The 19794-nt window shown below is 42.8% G+C and overlaps 1 protein-coding gene across 4 annotated transcripts in view; it reads right to left on the bottom strand.

Annotated features, from left to right (window-relative positions):
* The window catches only part of CASC4 (cancer susceptibility 4), a 29550-nt gene extending 10876 nt beyond the window's left edge, over positions 1-18674 (bottom strand). For all 4 annotated transcript variants that reach the window (XM_026856479.1, XM_026856481.1, XM_026856482.1 and 1 more), the window contains exons 1-8: positions 18276-18674; positions 11755-11809; positions 10650-10752; positions 9477-9567; positions 8418-8562; positions 6856-6936; positions 6399-6497; positions 4812-4985 (exon numbers count right to left, since the gene is read on the bottom strand). In XM_026856479.1, coding sequence (XP_026712280.1) covers positions 4812-4985; positions 6399-6497; positions 6856-6936; positions 8418-8562; positions 9477-9567; positions 10650-10752; positions 11755-11809; positions 18276-18602 — 1075 coding nt within the window. In that variant the 5' untranslated portion in view covers positions 18603-18674. The remainder of the gene's footprint in view (positions 1-4811; positions 4986-6398; positions 6498-6855; positions 6937-8417; positions 8563-9476; positions 9568-10649; positions 10753-11754; positions 11810-18275) is intronic.
* Between the last annotated feature and the right edge of the window lie 1120 nt (positions 18675-19794).

Here is a 19794-nt window from a genome sequence, read left to right as displayed (position 1 = left end):
CCAGAGGTCTGCAAGCAGGAGCTCACCTGAGCACGCAGCCCCCGGGACAGCCCAGGCGAGCTCAGGCTGCAGCACCGCCCGGGGATGCGGCTGCTCTTCCACCGCAGAGGCTTTGTTCTGCTCTCAGCGTTGTGTATTTTAGCTCAAGCTACCCCACGCCAGGGGAGGAAAGGCCAAGCACACAAACCTCGCCGGCAGTGGGGAAGGGCCGGGCGGTCTGGCCCCACCGCGGGGCATGCAGTCAGGGGCACAAGAGGTTCAGGCAGCAGATGACTTCTCACACAGCGTGTGGGAGAATGTCCGTGCTCAGACACGAGGCACGTACAGCGAGTGGTCTGGGGATACCAAGACTTGAGGCAAACAGCAGTTGCCAGTAGTTGGACCCAGCAAGGCCCCCACTGAAACTGGTAAATCTGGAGTTGTGATGGCAGCGTGGATCTCTCTGAGCACTTCACAGCTGAGGCAGCATCTGTACCGCAGTGCTGCAGGGGCTGGCTCTGCGAGGCACACTGCAGTACGCTGGCCTGAAGCACGAGCGGTTAGTGACAGCACGGCGTACCCCATGAGGATGTCACCGATGCCAAAATCTGCAGGTAACATTTGCTGAAATGAATCCTGCGTAGACACAGGGGTATTACTCCAAGCTGGATCCCTACTCACACACTACTCAGAGCAACCATCCACCTGCTCATCACTAAGGACCTGCATACAGGACAGCTCCAAACAGCAGCCGATGGGAGAGCAGCTGCACCCAGCCTTTTCCCAGGGTGCAGGTAAGAGGCTCTGCTGCAGACACTTTCAGGTTCTGCTGCTTTTGAAAGCAAATGGCTGCAACGTGCCCATCTCTGCACCTAGTACCACACTTGCTTTTTCAATCTATGCTATCAAAATTAAGGAAAATATCTTTTGGGAAGACATTCTCCAATTCTGAAAGAGGACAGGTATGATAGATCCCCTAAGCAATGACGGTTCCTGGTCTCACCTCCAGGGCTGATGCACAGCACATTCTGAAGTGGTCGGTAACCAAAACCCCAGCAAAAGCTGTGTGCCAGAGCCAGGCTCCACTACCCCAGAGGGTTGAACTGATCACCGACAGACCCTTCAGAACAGCCACTGCCAACCCACCAGGAAATAAATCCTCTCCCAACCTGGATTAGCTACTGCCATATGTGACAGAGAAAGCCCCTCCCTCACTGCATCATCATAGCATACAATGTGAGTTGTTACAAATGTGAAGGAGCAAAGAGAAAATGAAAAGACTAGTGGGTGATGGTGGCTGACTCTCAGGTTCACAGCCTACAACAGAGACATTTCATTCACTGCTCCTGCCTACAAAGCTGGTCTCCTATCATCTAATCCACTGCCAGGGAAGGCAGCCAATCCATTTAAAAACCCCAACTGAAATATGAAGCCCAGTCATTTCTGCTGTAGCCACTCAGCCAGACAAGTGCAGGAATTCCAAGAAGCTCCTTGAATAAACTAAACAAGTCTTGCGCATCTCAGGATCCACAGAGTGGAAGAAAAGTTTGCACGGGTTGCATGCCAATTCTGAATATACCTATCCCTGCTTCATCAGAAAGATCCATGAGTGATAGTAAAATAACTGAAGCCTTCCCTAAAGATCTGTTTCTTAAAAATAACAACAGAGCCCCAACCCCTCCCCCAAACCAGCAAACTGATGTCCATTCTCCACCTCTTCAATCCTGGTATCGTATCCTGGTCTTTTTAGAGATTTTTATTCTCCCCTCCATAGTAAGCCCCACCCTTTTTTTTCCTCTTTCCTGAATTCCTTCCAGCTTTGTATTGTCTTTCTTTGATATCTAGAACCAGAGGACAGCCCCACAAGCACGAGGTAAACCAGAGTTAGCTATTCCCTCTCATGACCTTATTTCACATTCCTGTTCACACATCCCAGAAGAAAAACCTCACTTCAAACATCTGTCAGTGACCAATACCCACCATCAACCACATTAGTTTGACCGAGCTGCTCACTTGCTCTTTGTCCCTTACTCTACACATGCAATTCTCCATTCTCATTGCAGACTACTTTTATGTTTACAAACTTTTACGCTATTGAACCACATCTCATATATGGTTTATCATCCAGCACTCAAAATACCAAACAGTGGCAAATGCCCTAGGGATGCATCTTTGTAAAACTCACAGAAGCTTCTGCCTGGATATATGGTACCTATGCCTGGAATAGTCTTAAAGTTGTGCACCCACGAAACAACAATTTACTCCTGGCCAGGTATCCATTAATTTGCCTATGACAAAGTCACATTCTTGTTTTTACAGCTTCCATTCCTTTGAACACATACTTCTCAGATCATGTCCCTGACACAATCTGCTCTAGAGAAATCCATGTTAACCACTTGTCATACTGTATTCAAACCAATTGAGAATCTGTTCCCAGGTATCGGTGCTTGGCTGCTGGGTCTCCAGAACTCCTCAGACCCTCTTTCCACGCACTTTTCAAAGACATGTCTATTTGTGGTATGATGGTATCGCTCTCAAAGTTGTCAATGGTTCACAAACCATTTCTGGTAGCTTCTTAAGCCTCATGGATGAGGCCCGGCACAATCTACAGCCTCTGACCTTGGGGGACTACAAAGGCATGGGGGGAAGAGGAGAGAACACCCTCAGCTCCCCCATCCCTGTGCATCCCTTCGTGGCAGCGCACACCCCGCAGGCATCTGGTAACAAACTGGCTATATGCTCACAGGTCCCACTTCAATTTAACCTCTGCTTCAGAAGAGCAACTACAACATCTTACAAGAATAAATGGAGTATTATTTTAAACTTATTTCTCTGTTATTCAATTAATGTTTAGAAGATTGCTAGAGATTAACACTTTTCCTGCAGTTTCTCCAAGCTACAGATGTGCCAGTGAAGTTCTAGACCACGAAAAGGAGCCACAAGTTAATGCTAATGAGGGGAATTTGCCAAACTAAACCTTTTATGACAAAAAGGAATTCAGTTTCATGTTCCTGAGAGCAGCTCTAGCTTTCAGAATTCTTTTCATTGATGACTGAAACCAATTCATGATTCTATTTCAAAACTTCAAAATTACTATTTCTGTACCATTGTTTATCTAACCCACAACATTATCACAGGCTTCTGGCAGGAGGCTGTAGAACCCTTTTCTCCTCTCAGTTCTCCTGACTGCATATGGCTCTTCTGATGTGATAACTTGCCATCTTGGAGTAAAGGTTTTAATCAGAAAACAAAGTCTAAGTGAAAGCTACTTAGTTGTAAGTACAGACATTTATATAATTTATATAATAGCTAAAGAAAAATCTTATTTGGATAAAAAAAACCAAGAAGGGATGTTTCAGCAATATGTTTTTTCTTCCAAATGCCCCTTCCCCAACCAAATGCTAAACAATTGCAATTAGTTCTTTAAAAACAACTAGGTTAAGGCACAGAGTATACTGACTAGTTATACTAATACTTAGGAGTATAATATCTCCACCAATACCATAAGAAACTTTTTTCACTATAATGTTCCTGCAGTGCCCTGGCTTTGGCTGGGATGAGTTCATTCTTCCCAGCAGCCAGTGCAGCGCTGTGTGTTGGCTTCAGTGTGAGCACACTACTGGTAACACACTGATGCTCCAGCCGCTGCTAAGTGGCGCTTTGCCTACTTGAAGGATTTTTCAGTTCCCTGTGCTCTGCCAGCAAGGGGGTACACAAAAAGCAGGGAGGAAGCATGGCCAGGAAAGCTGACCCCAACTAGCCAAAGGGCTACTCCAGACTATATGGCACCAAGCCCAGTATAGAAACTGGGGGGACTTGGCCAGGAGGGGCAGATCCCTGCTCAGGCATCGGTCAGCAAGTGATTGCATTGCGCATTACATGTCTGTCTTGGGTTTTATTTAACTCAATCACAGAATCATCTCAGTTGGAAAAGACCTTGAAGATCATCTGGTCCAACCATTAACATCACACTGACTGTTACTCTTTTTATCTTCCTTTTCATTACTATTATTAATAATATATTGCCATATTTTATTTTAGTTATTAAACTGTTCTTATCTCAGTGCATGAGTTTTTCTTTTTCCAATTCTGGTCCCCATCCCACTGGGAGGAGCAAGTGGCTGCGTGGTGCTGGGCTCCAGCTGGGATTTCACCGCACCAGAGGGGCAGATGCCAAGGCGAGGGCCACAGGCGTGACACTCCCCAGCATTACATGTCAGCCCAAGGTCATCTCAAACCCAAGACCTCCCAGCCAGCTCTGTGCCTATTTACAAGTCCCTACCTGCTGCCTGCCCACTAAGCCTCAGCAGTGTCACCACCATCATACTCCATAAACAATGACACAGTTCACTCCTGTCTGGAGGCTTCTTCCTTGAGCAGACATGGAAGAGAAGGGTTCTGGAAAACGTCCTCAGGCAGAGAACAAATTTCTGGCCAATACACATATACCACCACAAAGACCCGCTATGCAAGGGATGAATTCTTATAATATTGTCCAAAACATCATATTTAAGTCAAGCAATACAGAGCAAATATAAGTAACTCAGTACCATGCATGTACCAAAAGACTTGACTTAATCTATTTAAATATGTAGCAATTTCCAAAAGCATTTTAAATTTCTATAAGCAAATAATTTTTTTAAATGACTGAATATATATATATGTAAGATGACACATCAAGGCGTATCTTTTACATAGTAACATACTACATTTCTTTCCAGGCTTACTCTCCACCACTGTAACAGTTCCTATTTTCCCAACAGGCACTATTACAGACAGAAAATGCAGTGATATTCTTAATATACTGAAGTATATTATATTGGCCAACTTACTTTGCTTCATCTTCTGCAAGTCACTAACTCTGCTCTTTGGAATTTTTATATTGTCTGTCTCAATTTTGTGCTCTTTCTGATTTTCCATATTTTCTTCAAAATTTAGGTGTTGGAGAGAATTTGGAGGTATCTGCTTTGCCACATCAGCATTTCCATCATCGTCACTGTGCAAACCTACAGAATGAGGAAGCATATTGGGTTTTTACATGGTTCCAAAAAAAGGCTACAACCTTACTGCAAAAGATAATTCATCACATTTTAATACATAATCAATCCTAAGTCATTACCTTCTCACCTGATTTTCTGTATGTACTTAAGCACTTGATGAAGCCCAGAACAATACGTTTATGGGGGTTTTTTTTTATCCTCCTGCTGATTCTGCTTTATAAATCTACTAAGCATCATTTATTGTTTCAAGAGCTATGATCTGAGGAGAAGGTTGCAGTAGGTCACAGGAGTTATGCTAAAAATAATAAGCAGTATCACAGGACTACATAACCAAGGAATACAGAAAATCCCGGTCCCCCTGAAATTCACATCAACCTTTTGTTAATAAATTCTAAATTCAACAAAGCAAGCTTTCCACTTGTTATCTTTTATATTTTCTCATTAATAAAAGTCAAAATGAAGGACTATCTCAGAACAAAAAAAAAAAAACTATTTTAAAAATTTGACATTTGGAAATAATAAACTTTAAACTTGTATATAGACCTTGAGCTCAGTAATTTTGGTATTCTAACCTGCTTACACATCCACTGCAAAAAAAATAATTAAGAAACGTCTGTTGCCTTTTTTCAAAAGAACCAATAATGGGCATAATGAAAAGCTCCAAGCTGTTTGGTCATGTCACAAATACATAACAAGCACATTATATTTAATGTTTTTTAGCAGAACAGTATTTGAACATGCAACTTGCAGGGCAGATATAATCTTCTCTTTCACATTAAAGCAAAGTGACTTGATCCATGAGCATTAAATTTAAGTTTATTTTCTATGGATTTGTGTCCTTTCTAACTGCAACTCTTCTAAACCCCTTCACTGCAGTACTTTTAGTTCTCTCACATCCTAAACCTCCCCCGCATCACCCTCAAGCGAGCTGTTCACAGAAACAGGAGGGCACTGAGCAGGTGATAGTACCACTGGTTAATCTCTGCATATAACCAGCTACCAAGAGATCAACAATCAACTCCTGGTGATAAGTTGCAGTCCTGTAATACCCCTAAGGAGGAATACTAATTTCAATTACTCCCCACTGCCCAGTGGAGAAATCTTGAAGCATTTATTTTTGAAACTTCTAACTCTCAAATTTGGCTGAAGTTGATCAGAAGGCTCAGAAATTATTGGCTGTGTGGGAGATGAAAAGAGGTCACACAGCCAGCAACCTGAGTGCCTCAGGAAGCCAGACTAAATACACTCCATCTTGTATCCTGTAAAAATTGATCGTTGTTTTTCTTTCTGTAACCACATCAAACACAAAGAAGGGGCTGGCCATGTGCATCTAACATTCACGACAGGGCAGCAGATATTAAATGCCAAGTTTCCTACAAAATGTTGATAAATGTTGTCACCTGCTAGTAAGAATTTTACCTGGTGCCAGATTTGGAGCATGGGGCTGTTCAGTAGGAAGATTTACAACAGGCTGATGACCTTCACTTTTAGGAGCTGAAATAAGGGGCTTCTTTAAAGCTAAAAAAAAAAAAAAGGACAAAAGAATTAACATGAAAAAAACAGACACTCTATACCAGGTCTTCCTCTAAAAATCCTGTAAAAGTTTTTGTTGTTTTCTTACTTTTAAACCACGGGTGAAAATATAAAATACAGGACTGGGGGCAGAGGTGTGTGTGTAGTTATCTGAAGCATTCAGGTTTGAATATTCAAACCTGTAAAGCACAGTAAAAATGATCATATTTTACACCCCACTTGAATTTTATTACCACAGACAGATTTTAAAACTTTGCATTCACTATGAAACACATGGTATTCAAACAGAATACATACACCACCAAGAACCCAAATGTGTAAGTATTAGAGTATTTCTCCTAACCAGTGGGAGTATCTTCAGCTTTAGCAGGGTCATTATCTTCTATTTCAGGCATGCCTGCATCTCCTCCTGGTTTGATTTTCTCTGTAACGCAAGAATAGGATATTCTGAAGTTTGAACAGTTAATTTCCCTCTTGTGGAAGGCTCCAAGAACAGAAAAGTCCTTTACCCACAGAACATGTCCCAGATTGATAACGCAACTACAGCACTCCTTATCCTGCACTGCCGAAGTCCCTGGAGCCTCTCTGGAGCAGTGCTCCCCACCTCAGTGCAACCTTCAGAAGGATGGGAAACAGACGCTCTGCTCTTGGTAGCAGAGTAAGAGAAGCCTGCTGCAAGAAGCTGGCCAGAACAGACACTGGACTGATACAAACTGGTGCTGATTCAGCAGCACAAGAAGCAAAACCAAAGGGAACTCACCTGCCTTTTGGGGAAACACCCACAACAGCCACTCGCTGAGAGTCACCTGTACAGCTCCTGACAACCAAAGGTCCCCACCACTCCTGACTTACCCAGCTGGAGGCTTCTCCCAGCTGTTCCAATGCTCCTCGCCTCCAGCTACCTTCTCTGGGCAGATTCCAGCTCTCCAACAACGTGCCCCTTCCCTAGCCCAGCCCAGGACACATCTGCCAGACAGAGGAGAGGCTGCCCCCAGCCCACAACTGGCCACAGTGGGAAGGAGATGCCAACTGAACCAACAAAGTGAACACAAAACTGCACAAGAAACTACTTTCATAAAAGGAGCTGGAGAAGACACACCAATCTCTGGATACCTATAAACTCTAACTTAGTACAATCCCATGCAGCTAATCAAGTTATCTGAGCCAAATAATTGACAGCCGGCTGAATATGAGCCAGCAGTGTGCTCAGGTGGCCAAGGCCGCCAATGGCATCCTGGCTTGTATCAGGATTAGTGTGGCCAGCAGGGACAGGGAAGTGATCTTGCCCCTGTATTTGGCACTGGTTAGGCTGCACCTTGATTACTCTGCTCAGTTTTGGGCCCCTCAATACAAAAAAGGACATAGAGTTACTCGAGCATGTCCAGAGAAGGGCTGCAAAGCTGGTCAAGGGTCTGGAATACATGTCCTATGAGGAGCAGCTGAGGGAACTGGGATTGTTTAGTCTGGAGAAGAGGAGGCTGAGGGGAGACCTTACCACCCTCTACAACTACCTGAAAGGAAGCTGCAGAGAGCTGGGTTTGAGCCTCTTTAGCTTGTAGAAAGCAACAGGACAAGAGGAAATGGCCTCAAAGTTGCGCCAGGGAAAGTTCAGACTAGATATTAGGAAGCACTTCTTTACTGAACGGGTTGTTAGGCATTGGAATGGGCTGTCCAGGGAGGTGGTGGAGTCCCCATCCCTGGAGGTGTTCAAGTGTAGGGTCGATTTAGAGCTTAAGGATATGCTGTAGCTGGGAACTGTGCTAGGCGAACAGTCGGACTAGATGATCTCCAGGGTCCTTTCCAACCTAGATGATTCTGTGTGATTGTTCTACTTCAGAGATGTCAGCAAAGGACGCAACACAACTGGTCCATTATGTATCAGAAATGATAAAACAAAGGAAATACCTTTGCCATTTACAACATGATCTGAAGGCTGCTCATTCTTGACTGCGTTTTTATCTTCTGCCTCTGGAACAGTCCTAGATATTGCCTGGTCATCATTACTGGGGCTTACTTCAGTGTCTTTGCTGGACTGACTTTTTTGTGTGGCCTGTTAGAACAAATTTATAAGAAACTAATATTAGGCACATCCCTGAAAATTACAAAACAAATGTCCTCGAATTCAAGATCACTTCTGGTAAGCAAAATCACATTTATGAATTAGATGATCACCAAAGCAAACAATAGCAAGAGTCCTCTATATACAAACCTAAATCCTGAGGGTAGGAGATGAGAGCATGGAGATGTAATAGAAAATGTAAAATGCAGCATAGCTGTACAACGTTTGCATTGCCATATGCAGCTCTTAAGTATAATGCAAACAGGTCAAGACATCATTGGCCTTAAGCCTCAGGTCACAGACTTTGAAACAATTCTAGATTTTAAGAACAGATCTGACCAAAATCAACTTTAAGTCTTCCTTATTATTTGAAATGTTTGTAAATAAAGACAAAGAAAGGAAATGCATTTTTAAGAAAAGCAGTTATTTCATCTGTTTGTACGAAGGAGGCCCATATTCTACTGGCAGCTTGCACCATATAATGACACCCTTGATACTATTCAAATACCGTTGTTATTTGCATCACATTAGCACCTCGAGGCCTCAGCAGAGATCAGGTTCTTCTCTGCAATAACCTATATAAGGGTGTAAGAACACAGATCCCACTCTGGAGAGCTATAAAGTAATATCCATTTTACACAGAAAAACTAAAATCCTTAGCAATGATGTCATGTAGGAAGGCTGCAGCAGAGCAAAGAATTAAGCCTGATATTCAAGGCTTAGTTCATTGACAGAGCAGAAGAGGCAAATGTTCTTACACCAACACCCACTCAGGGCTGCTTGGGATGCTATTTAATGAAAAGTTAGAGGAAAAATGTCCAAGGCCTCCATATATTTGAAGTGCTGAGTCGAACAGCAGACTGTGGGCTATTTTAATTCAACAGAGAAACTTAGCTGCCCCTTACCTTTTGTTCCCGCGCAACTTGGTCCAGTAGTTTCTTTATGTTTTCTTCATGTTGCAGTTTCATTTCCTTGATCTGCTGACTACACTGCAGACTTGATTAGAAACACATTATTAATTATATTTCATTTGTCGTATCTGCTCTCCCATAAATAGAACAGGGGGAAAAATATGAAGTGGCACAAAAAGCCAAAGCTGAGATATAATTAGAATAGTCTGTCCAAAAAGCCTTGTCCTGGAATGTGTATAGAGTGGAAACGGACTGAATACAGAAAGAAAGCAGAACTGGAAAAAATAGGGACAGAGCAAAAAGACAGTAAAATAAACAGAATGGCCTTGAACATATTTCCTCCAAAACCTGGAAAGCGACTGAAAAGTCAAGCTCCACAGTTAATCTGTCATCAGCATATATTAATTCCGCTAGGAAGGCAATACATCTCCCATGGCTGTCAACACAGAAGATGCACAACTACCACTATCAGTTACTGCTACCAATGCAAGTAACAAGAGCTGAATGACACAGCTAAGTGGCCCAGCTCCTCAAACAAACCACACGCAGATCAACCCAATTCAACAGAACTCCTGCTTCCCACAAACCCGCAAGTACTCAACATCTCACCTGAAGAATATTTTTATGTGCAAAAGTTTTGAACATTGTCTCAAGTGTTAATCTCCCCTATTCCTCACATCTTCAGAAGCAGTTGTTCTCCCTGCTTCTCCATCACAAACTTAAAAGGCTGAGGTCAACTTAAAAATTTCAATATACGGAGTGCTTTCAAATTCAGCTGAAAAAAATGTAGCTACACTTTTAGAAAAACAGCAGTTTACAACCTTGGTGGCTTATAGAACTGTGTCAATTAAACTCTTCCAAGTATTTGTTAACCAAGATCTCCATGTTAGAAAAAACCCTATTGACTTAAAATTGTCCAACGTTGAAAAATTCCAGTAAGTCAGATTTTTCTTAGAACATATCTCACTTTGGAGGGAGAAGTAGAACAACACAAAAAATATAACTTTAAAATCAAACAACTAGCTAAATCGAAGTCACATCACCAAATGAGTACACTCAAATCTAAGGATTAGCAGAAACAGGATTAATTGGCCTACAGACCTCCATTACACACACACACACACACACACACAAACACTACAGTTACTAGCATTCTTGAAGACCTACCTGTCATATTCCAATCTCCTGGTCAGATAAGTATTGTTCTTCTTGTACTCGTGAAGCTGATCTTCCTGGCGAATGAATTCCTGACGTAATTCTGCTAGTTGTTCTAGACGAAAAAGCAAAAATCAACATGAATAAAAAAATATAAGAAAAAATGCCCCATGGCTGATACAACGCTCAATATTGCTACACAGGTTAAAAATATGCTCAAGTTTAATGTTATTTCTTCTAGATATACTTCAAAGATTCTTAAACTAACTTGAAAGAGATGCCAATTTACTCATGGATGCCAGATGCCAGCATGAATTACAGACCAATTCTTCTGATACTGCGCCAAAACCCCTAAATTTTTCTTTCCAATTTCATTCAAAAGATGTACACAATACTATTTCACCTCTCTGCAGGAAATCTCCTTAATTTCCTGAAAGATTCTGTTATTCCGAGGAACACAAGTACTACTAGGTTGCTTTAGGCATGATGGTCAAATATTCTTTTTCTGCAATAAGTGTAGAGAATAAGTTACCTTCACACTATCTGTAAAATCAATATATATTTCTTGTCTTCACAATTATTCTAGAAGTTTTCCTTCCTGCTCCTCAGGCTACAAATAATTGATAAGCTTCCTACTATTTGAAGTTGCAACTACATAGATACAGGCAGAAATGCCAAGTACATTGTCTGCAGGCATGTTCAAATTTTGACATTAGCTGTCCCAGGTCACTCTGAAATCCATAAGATAACAGGCATTGTAATCCTGCCTGTTATCTATCAGACTTAAAAGATATTTTCTGGACCTTTTCTAAGCCAGCATAAGTATCACAGCATTGTTGATCCAAACTACACTAAACTGTGTATTTGGTCATGAAAATAATTCTAGTATCTTGGAAGTAAGCAGTGCAGAACACATGACAGTAGAGCAAAGTCTACGAGAGCCAACCCGACACTTCTCTAAACCAGGGAATAAGCAAATATAATGAAATCTCACATTCTGTGATGTTCCAGCACCACTTGATCCTTCCTTTACAATGTATTCTGCAGTACCTAGGCAGTTAAGAAAATACACAACTTCACAGCCTGCCAAATCACCGTTTGGTCATAAATTTCTTACCCTTTAAACGATGTATGTCTGCCATTTGATAGGATATGTTGTTCTGCAGCTTAATCTGAAAGGAAGAAATGGTTATATAAATACAGCCCGTCGGCAGGTTAGAGAGGGTTCAGACTGCCAAGACTCAGGTGCATTGTAAAGACAATTTAAGTGAAGGATTATCAGAACAATGTATATACAAAGTTCTTCTAAATATAAGTAATCTATGTTTAGTGACCTATAAGTGATTTCACCAACCTAAACACTGTATTTAGGCTTTGCTAACAAGGACTTAAATTTATATCCAGAACATATTTCTATCAAAAAAGCAGATTCTGTCAGGACTAAAATAAACACACTGCATTCTGATACTGCAGGAGGAGATGATGAATTTCCAATGTCAACACATAAGCATATAAAAATAAACACACAGCATCATTAGCAAAAACAATTTTTACATAATGTACATTCAAAATAAATTTTTTATATGATGTACCTAATAATCATAATACAGTTTATTTTTAAGTGAGAATGTGACATCAGTAGACTTCCACAACGGCTTTTAATTTGATATTTTTAGTAAGAAAAAAATAGCAGTTACAATAAATAAGAAATGTATGTACACAGTGTCATTAAGATGCTTTGTCTTGTTCTTACAGAAAGACATATGCAAAGACAAAAAAATAGCAAACATGAAGAGAAAGATGCACATGTCGAACTTGCTGAGAACGGGCAAAAAAATCCACCACTGTCATCAGGCAACACTGGTGCTGTAATTATTTTTCTTGTAGTTTCATGATGGGTATAAACAGTAACTCTAGAAAGGTGCTGGAAGATCGCTGTCATTCTTGGGTTACAAGGTCAGAACTACCTCTGGGAATACCAAGATGAAGCACAAGTGCGGGGCAGGGGATACACACACACAGAGGCTATTTCAACTCCCCCACAGATTCTGCAGCTTAATGGCTGAGTCAGTTCCCTACATTTCCTGTCAAAACAAACAAAACAGACATATGCCCTTACTTTAAGACTTCCTCCACCCACCTCTACCTTCTCTTTTATCGAATTACTCATTTCTGTAAAAAAGTTTCATGTAATGTTTTGGTTTTTACAGCGTCACTCAAGCTCTGGGGGCCTGACTCAGTCTGTTCCACATGGACTCAGGGAGGCATCTGTGACTTCAGGAACTACGGCCCTACCAGAACTGCTGAAATCGTGATTTTCTGCAGAACAGAGTGTACACAGAGGCACACATCCAAGAGCTCCAGCCACATAAAAGAGGCTCCTTATGAAACAGAGCGCTCCGTCGAGAGTTTTGTTTGCGCCAGACTGCGGTATCCCGGCTCGTCCCTCTCAGCAGCGCTCACACGGGCAGCGCCGGCAGCAAACGTTGCCCCGTGGCCCGGAACAAGCGCCAAGAGGGTTTCTGGAGAGGCACCACCGCGATGGCAGGAACGCCCAACCACTTCACAGGCTTTTTCCAAAAAAAGAAGGACTGGCAAATGACGCAATCTTTTGGAAACCCGAGAACCCTGACCATACTGCTCTGAAATCCAACACAAAATAAAAACACCCAACAGGGACACTTAAGGAACCGGCTCAGCACATTCGAGAAGCAGCTACACATGTGCTCTGCCCCCCAAGACATTTAAGGCACTCCAGTCACAGGATGCGCAAAGAAAAATACACAAATAAAATGAAAGGCTGCATTGGACTTCCTGTGCTTTATTTCAAAACACAAGTAAGCCCCGTGGCGGGAACTTCACACAGAAGCACAAGCCAAAAGCCAAGCCCTTCCATTCCAACAGGTGCCCATCTTGCCAGCTCTCCATCAAACAGGCACCAGGACAGGGGAACAGATACAAAGAGTGATTTGTTGAGTGGTAATGAGAAAGTATCTTTCCCTACTTTGCAAAGCCACTGGTGATAACAACCAAATTTTTTCCTGTCTTCCACTCTAATGCAGTTCTCCCCCAGAACCCAGTAAATCCACAGAGGAGATCCTGGGAAGTAGCAGGTTCTGTTTTCAAACCTTCATCTATCAGACCTCATATCACAGAAAGCCTTCCCACTGGCTTGCTTCTGCTCAGCCTATAAAACATTTGACTTGGAATGGGCTGGAGGAGGGCTGCCTGTCTGTTAACAGGAGTTTGATTTGAAGATAGCATCAGCTTTATCACACAATCTTTCATTTTGGCAATTTAGAGTTTCAGAGAAAAGTGACAGAATTTATATCCAAAACAGCTCAGCTGACAGTGAATGTCCCTCATCTGAAGGATAGAAAGCGAAGAAGCTTTTTTATGATTCATGGGATCTGTTCCACCTACACATGCAAAAAAACCACACTCCAGAAACCATGGCACTAGTCCAGTTCTTTCTGAGCTGTGTCCTCTGAGAGTCTAGACCTGTTTGTGCTGTTTGTATTTCTCAGTGGCTTCTCAGATCCTTCCTAAAGCAGATGGGATATATAAAAGAAATTCTCTGTGGCCCAGTGAGCTCTGTGCAGGAAAAAAACATCAAAGATCCCGTGCATGTTGGAGCTATATACATGCAAGGCAACCTTCCAGTGCTGTCTGAAGTGTAACGGTCTCCTTATGAAGTGAAAGGCAATGTAAGGGAGGAAAGTTCTGAACACACTGGAGCTTATCTGTGTATAACAGGGCGGAATGCAGGTGGCATTGCTCTCCGATGAAGTTTGCGGTAAATGGCAAACCTCCACCCGTATTCCCTGCTGAGTCGTTTCTTTATCTAGCAAGAACACCCTCTGAATGGCCTGTGTCCATGGCCCTCCGTGCAGATTCCCCAGCCTGGGCGTTCCCAATGCGCTGCCAGGGCACAGGACAGCTGTTTAGAAGGCTGCTTGCACAAGGGTCTATGTGCCACAGCTCCGTGATCTCCCTACTACCGCCAGCTGCCTTTTTCAGAATAGGCAGTGCTACCAGCAAGCAATTAGTGCAGTGTTAGAGGTAATGCTGTGATCATCAGGAACACGCCCTAAGACTGGAAGAGGCACTCAACATCACTACTGCAAAGCTACAGCGTTGCAGACGGAGGAGCTATCAAGGAGTTTTGGCAACAAAGAATATAACCAGCTGCTCCCAAGGATGTTTGACTAAACAGTTTCATCCTATGATGCACCATTTCTAGGCACCATGTCTAGGGGCAAGCTGTATCACACACCTGGCACGACCAGCAGCAGCTCTGGAATGAGAAAGGCAAGCTCCCCAGAGCCGTGCTAGCAAACACACCGCTACCAACCCCTACGCGCTGGCTGGCGGCCACCTGGAAGCTCTCCACCACAAATTCCTGCCATTCAATCATTTTATCGAGCTTATTGCAAAGGGATGTGTAGAGCTATGAAAAAAAAAAAAAAGTATCCTCATGGTATGCTACAAAAGATCATGAGATACTTAGGAAATTAATGCTACCTTGGTGTGCACCATCTCCCCAAGCACCGCGGGGGCTGCTACTACCCCTGTTTGCCACCCACAAGGAGCTCCAAAAGTCCAGAAGACTATCATGAACTCATCACAGGGTGACAGGAGAATTCCCCAAAACCCAGGCTTTTTTAATTTCCTTTTTTTTTTTTATTTTTTTTGGAACACAAGACACTAGGTCACGGTAGTACATTTGCTCGTAAGAGCAAACAATATTCTGGTGCAGTGTGACTGGCTTGTTACGCATGCAGGGAGAGGGAGGAGACAGACAAGGGTTTGGGCTTGACTACTGATATCACTGAGCTAGGAGGAAGCTGCCTGCAGAAATTCAAGTTGCCTCAACACTGGTAAACACACACTTGATTTATATGACCACAAAGCAAAGAAACTAACGAAGACAAAGCAGCATAAAGCAGAACTGACACCATGATAACCACCAGAGCAGCATTTTTCAAAGGAGTTTTCTATGAAACAAGCCTAGATCTGTTGTGATTGCTTGATACCCTGGGAATTACCAGTGTCACTGTTTTAGTACAGCTCCTGAATTTCACAGATGGACTAAGATCATTGGTAAAAACCAGTTTGTTCAAAGAACATCCTTGCTTAATTCTATTTTAAGAGGAAAAAAAATATCATATAAGCCTTTTTTTGATCACATTATGCCTACTACTTGCTATTTTTTTTTGTAAAATAGCTTTATTCTCTAAAGCAGAGCTTTATTCTCTACTCTCTGAAGTACAGTCACTTAAAGGGGTTTTTTAGACAAAAGGATTGTTGCCACTGAGAACATGACAGTAGCTCACATGGGAGGAAATGAGAAAGGGACAGTGACTGGTTATTAATAAAACATACCGCTGTTCTTGCCTGTTAAGGCACACTAAACATTTTGAACACAAGAAGAGAGGATATTCAAAAGCTACTAGCTTAAATGGCAGCTTCTGGAACAAAGACTAAAGATAAGGGCATACACTGCAGTATGCATACAATTAACAATAAAATTAATTGCAGAGGTTTACTAGCCACATTTCTCTTGCCCCCCTCCTACGAGATGCCAGACTCTGAGAGTGTTCAAATACCAGCCAGATTTATGGAGAACACCACAACGGTCAGCAGGCAGGTGCAGCTCAACAGCACTTTTGTATCATCTGCAAAGCGGGGTCTGGCTTCCAGTAACCCTTCCTAGACACCCTGACTTCACACTTGCATTTTCTCTCCTGGCATCCTATAGCAAAACACCACAGATTTGAAAAAAAAAAAATAAAAATCTTGTATTAAAAGCAAGCCTCGCCATGCAGCCCAGTAACTGATAGCTTACTCAAATATCACCAGTGGAGTTTTACACCTGGCAGTCAGTTACAATAATGCATGAAACAAGTTCAGTGCCCTGTGAACAGAGGCTAAACCACAAGAACACAAAATCAACTTCACCTACACAGAGAGCAGCCATACTGCAAACACCCACCTATATTCATTTCCTTGCACACCCTCAGCCACTTCCCCCCCAAGTCTGCAGTTGGAGGCAGTTTCAGGGCATTTACCAGCCCTCAGCAGTCCTCCTCTGTTAATTTATCCAGTCTAGCCCAAACTCATGTTATTTTACTATCCTCAGCAGACCGAGAAAGGGAGTTCCAACTCAGTGCCGTGACTGGCCACTGCCTGTGTTTTCAAGCTACTACCATCTTTGTGTGCTTGCTTTTATCGAAGAGGGCAATAAACAACTAAACTAAACCGATTTGCCTGTAAAAGTTCAATTTAAAAAAACAAACAACAAAAAAACAAATCAAAAACCCCAACCATTTAGAAAACTACTAGTTTCCTGTCTTTTACACGGGGAAGCATCTTTGTTGAAACCTAACAGCTTTAAGTTCAGCTTCTCTTAGACTTATTTTCATATTTATATAGAATACTTATTTATAAATTAAACTAGATTTTATAGCATCACAATATTTTTAATCGCAATGGTGTTAGTTGCATTGATTTCCAATGGAGAGCACCAGTATCCACTATTACATATATAATCAGGCTTTTTATTCCAATCTCAGAACAAAAATTAAAAAATAAAAGAACATGTTTGCTGAATACACAAATGGCTTAATTTTAATGGTTCAGTAGGAAAGAAAATATAACTTTAATACAAACTTAATCGGTTTGAATGAGTCTAATTCTGTAACACAACATGTATGTATTCAGATTTTTCTGTGACAATTAAATGCATTTTCTTATCCTGCTCATCAAATGTGTGATATGAAAGGGCCAGAAAAACAAACTCAGCCAGTAATAAGTCTGAGAGTGCAATATTTCCATAAATCCTGCTGTGATAAACAGTGTTCAATTAGCAGAATTCTCAACTGCATGCAAATAGAGTACACTCTACCATACACGACTGAGTAAAAGAACTTGCCTGCTGTCTCCTCTGTGAAGAGTTGCCTGGGATGATTATGAAGGTGGAACAGTGAAAGTTGATGCATTCACTCTTTTTCCCTTCAGCAACAAAAGAAGTGCCCGGGCCACCTCCACATAAAAGGGCAAGCTGAATTCTGTATTCGCTTGTCTCTTTGCAGCTGATGAAATTGACAAGTTATATCAGCAGCAAGGCTTTTTTTTTTTTTTTTTACCAAGCATATGCCCACTGCATAAGAAGCAGACCCTGATGTGCCTGGCATTTTGAAAGACACAGGGAAAGGCTCAGGGCTGCTACACCTGAACATTGTATTTATCGTCCTTGAAGCCAAGCAAACTAGTTTTAAGGCAGTGTACAGCTTTCTGACTGACCACAAAAGATCAAGTAATCTCAGCAGAGGAGGAAAGTTCAAAAATAATAATTTAACAGCCATCTGTAAGACAGTGAGGTCTCGGTGTTTTGCTTGTTAGCACACATGCGGCCTTTGCTGGCCATTTTCAGCTCTTTTCTGGGATGCATTCAGAAACCTGCCAAGGTCCCAGCTCAACCAAAGCCAACGCACCAGCTCTAGACACCAGTGCCTTGGGGGGGCCTCTCACCCTCGGGTTGCAGGGACACCGGCCGGCACTCCGGGCAGAGGCACCCCCTAGGGCGCCGGGGATCCCCCCCGCCACCCCCGGGCTTGGCTGCCCCCTCCGCGTTACCTTGCTGTCCTCGCACTTCTTCACCTGGCCGTCCCTAGCCTGAAGCTGGCTGCTGAGGTGGCTGTTGTCGGCCTCCTTCTGCTCCAGCTGCTTCTTGTGCGAGTCGACCTTGCCCATCAGGTCCGAGTTCCTCTTCTCCAGCCGGCCCCGGGCCACCTCGGTGCGCTTGGCCTGGCTCTGCAACTCCGCCACCTCCTCCTGCAGCAGGGCCTGGCGGGACGAAGCGTTCCAGCAGTTGAAGGCGAGGATGGCGATCACCACCAGCAGCGCCACGAAGACAAGGGAAGGCAGACGGCCGCCCCTCCGGTTGGCCCCGAAGCCCACCATGGAGGAGGCCGCCGGGCGGGGGCTTCACCCGCTCACCGCCTCCGCCCGCACCTGAGAGGGGAGAAGCAAGCACAAGGGTTCTGCATGCACTTACTTTGTGAAAACCTGAACACTGAGAAAGGAAATGTTTGTCCAAGAATTTTAAATACAACATAAATGTAACAAATCTGAGCTCAGAACTATACCTGAATTTCATGTTGGTTTCTTACCAACCTGTAAAAAGTCTGCTCAGAAATCATCTCTCTTCACATAGTGCTCAGTGATATTTCCCTGCTCTTGTTTAAGCCATTTTTGTTAAGACACTGTGCAAGGTCCCAGCTCCAGAGCTGGCAGCAAACAATCTCCCTCTCAGCAGGGAGCTGCATCAGCTTGGGTGAGAACTGGCCCCTGCACTGTTTTTGTGGTTGCCTTTGCATATCTGGGAGGTGAGGCAATGCCAAGCAGTTTTCTTTTTCTAATTAATTTGCCATTTCATTTCAGCTGTGTTCCAGGCACCGTGATCTAGTCCTAGTCTGTTTTTTTCCTGTTTGGAAAGGCTGTATTCCTGCTCCCTCTTCCTGAGCTTCCAACTGTAATCTTACATTATGTGTTGGAATATGTATCTCTTGGTATCTTCAGCTCAACCTCTGACCAGGATCTCGGCAAGTCCTTCACAGTGGTTTGTCTTGGCTTCTCTGGCTCTTGACCTTACCACAGTGTTACAGAAATACCCATTATCTGGTGCACACTGCATAGTTGTCATTGTGAAACACAATGCAAGCATAAGAACTAAGTATTAAACTCGGTACTGATCTTGGACAGACTGAAGGATGCAAAGAAGAAAAATTGTTCAGGATTGTATCAAACCTTACGTGCTTTCAACAGATCTTTCTGTTGCAGAGCTGCTCTGTGAGGTTAGCTGTAAGGCATTCACATTTAGCATCCTTGTAGAAATAAAAAAAGTCAAAACATACAATAGTAATTTTTAGGAGCTATGCAAAGCAAGGAGGCTTGTCCAAAGAAAGGTGTTTAAGGGGTTGTGATGCGGAGGCTGCTTCAAGGCAGAGTATTTGAAACCCACCTCAGAGGCAGGTCACATCAAAAACACAAGGTCTCAGAAATTACAGTGTACTTTAACAGAGCTGGAGAGACTATTTAATGTTAAAAGAAACAGAAGTTGTGTCCAAACAAAGAAAATAGAAATGAAATCTGT

This window comes from Athene cunicularia, assembly GCF_003259725.1.
Source record: "Athene cunicularia isolate RWA chromosome 10 unlocalized genomic scaffold, athCun1 chr10_part1, whole genome shotgun sequence".
Lineage (NCBI taxonomy): Eukaryota > Metazoa > Chordata > Aves > Strigiformes > Strigidae > Athene > Athene cunicularia.
The sequence above is the reverse complement of the archived record's forward strand: the minus strand, read 5'-3'. Positions and strand labels throughout refer to the sequence as shown.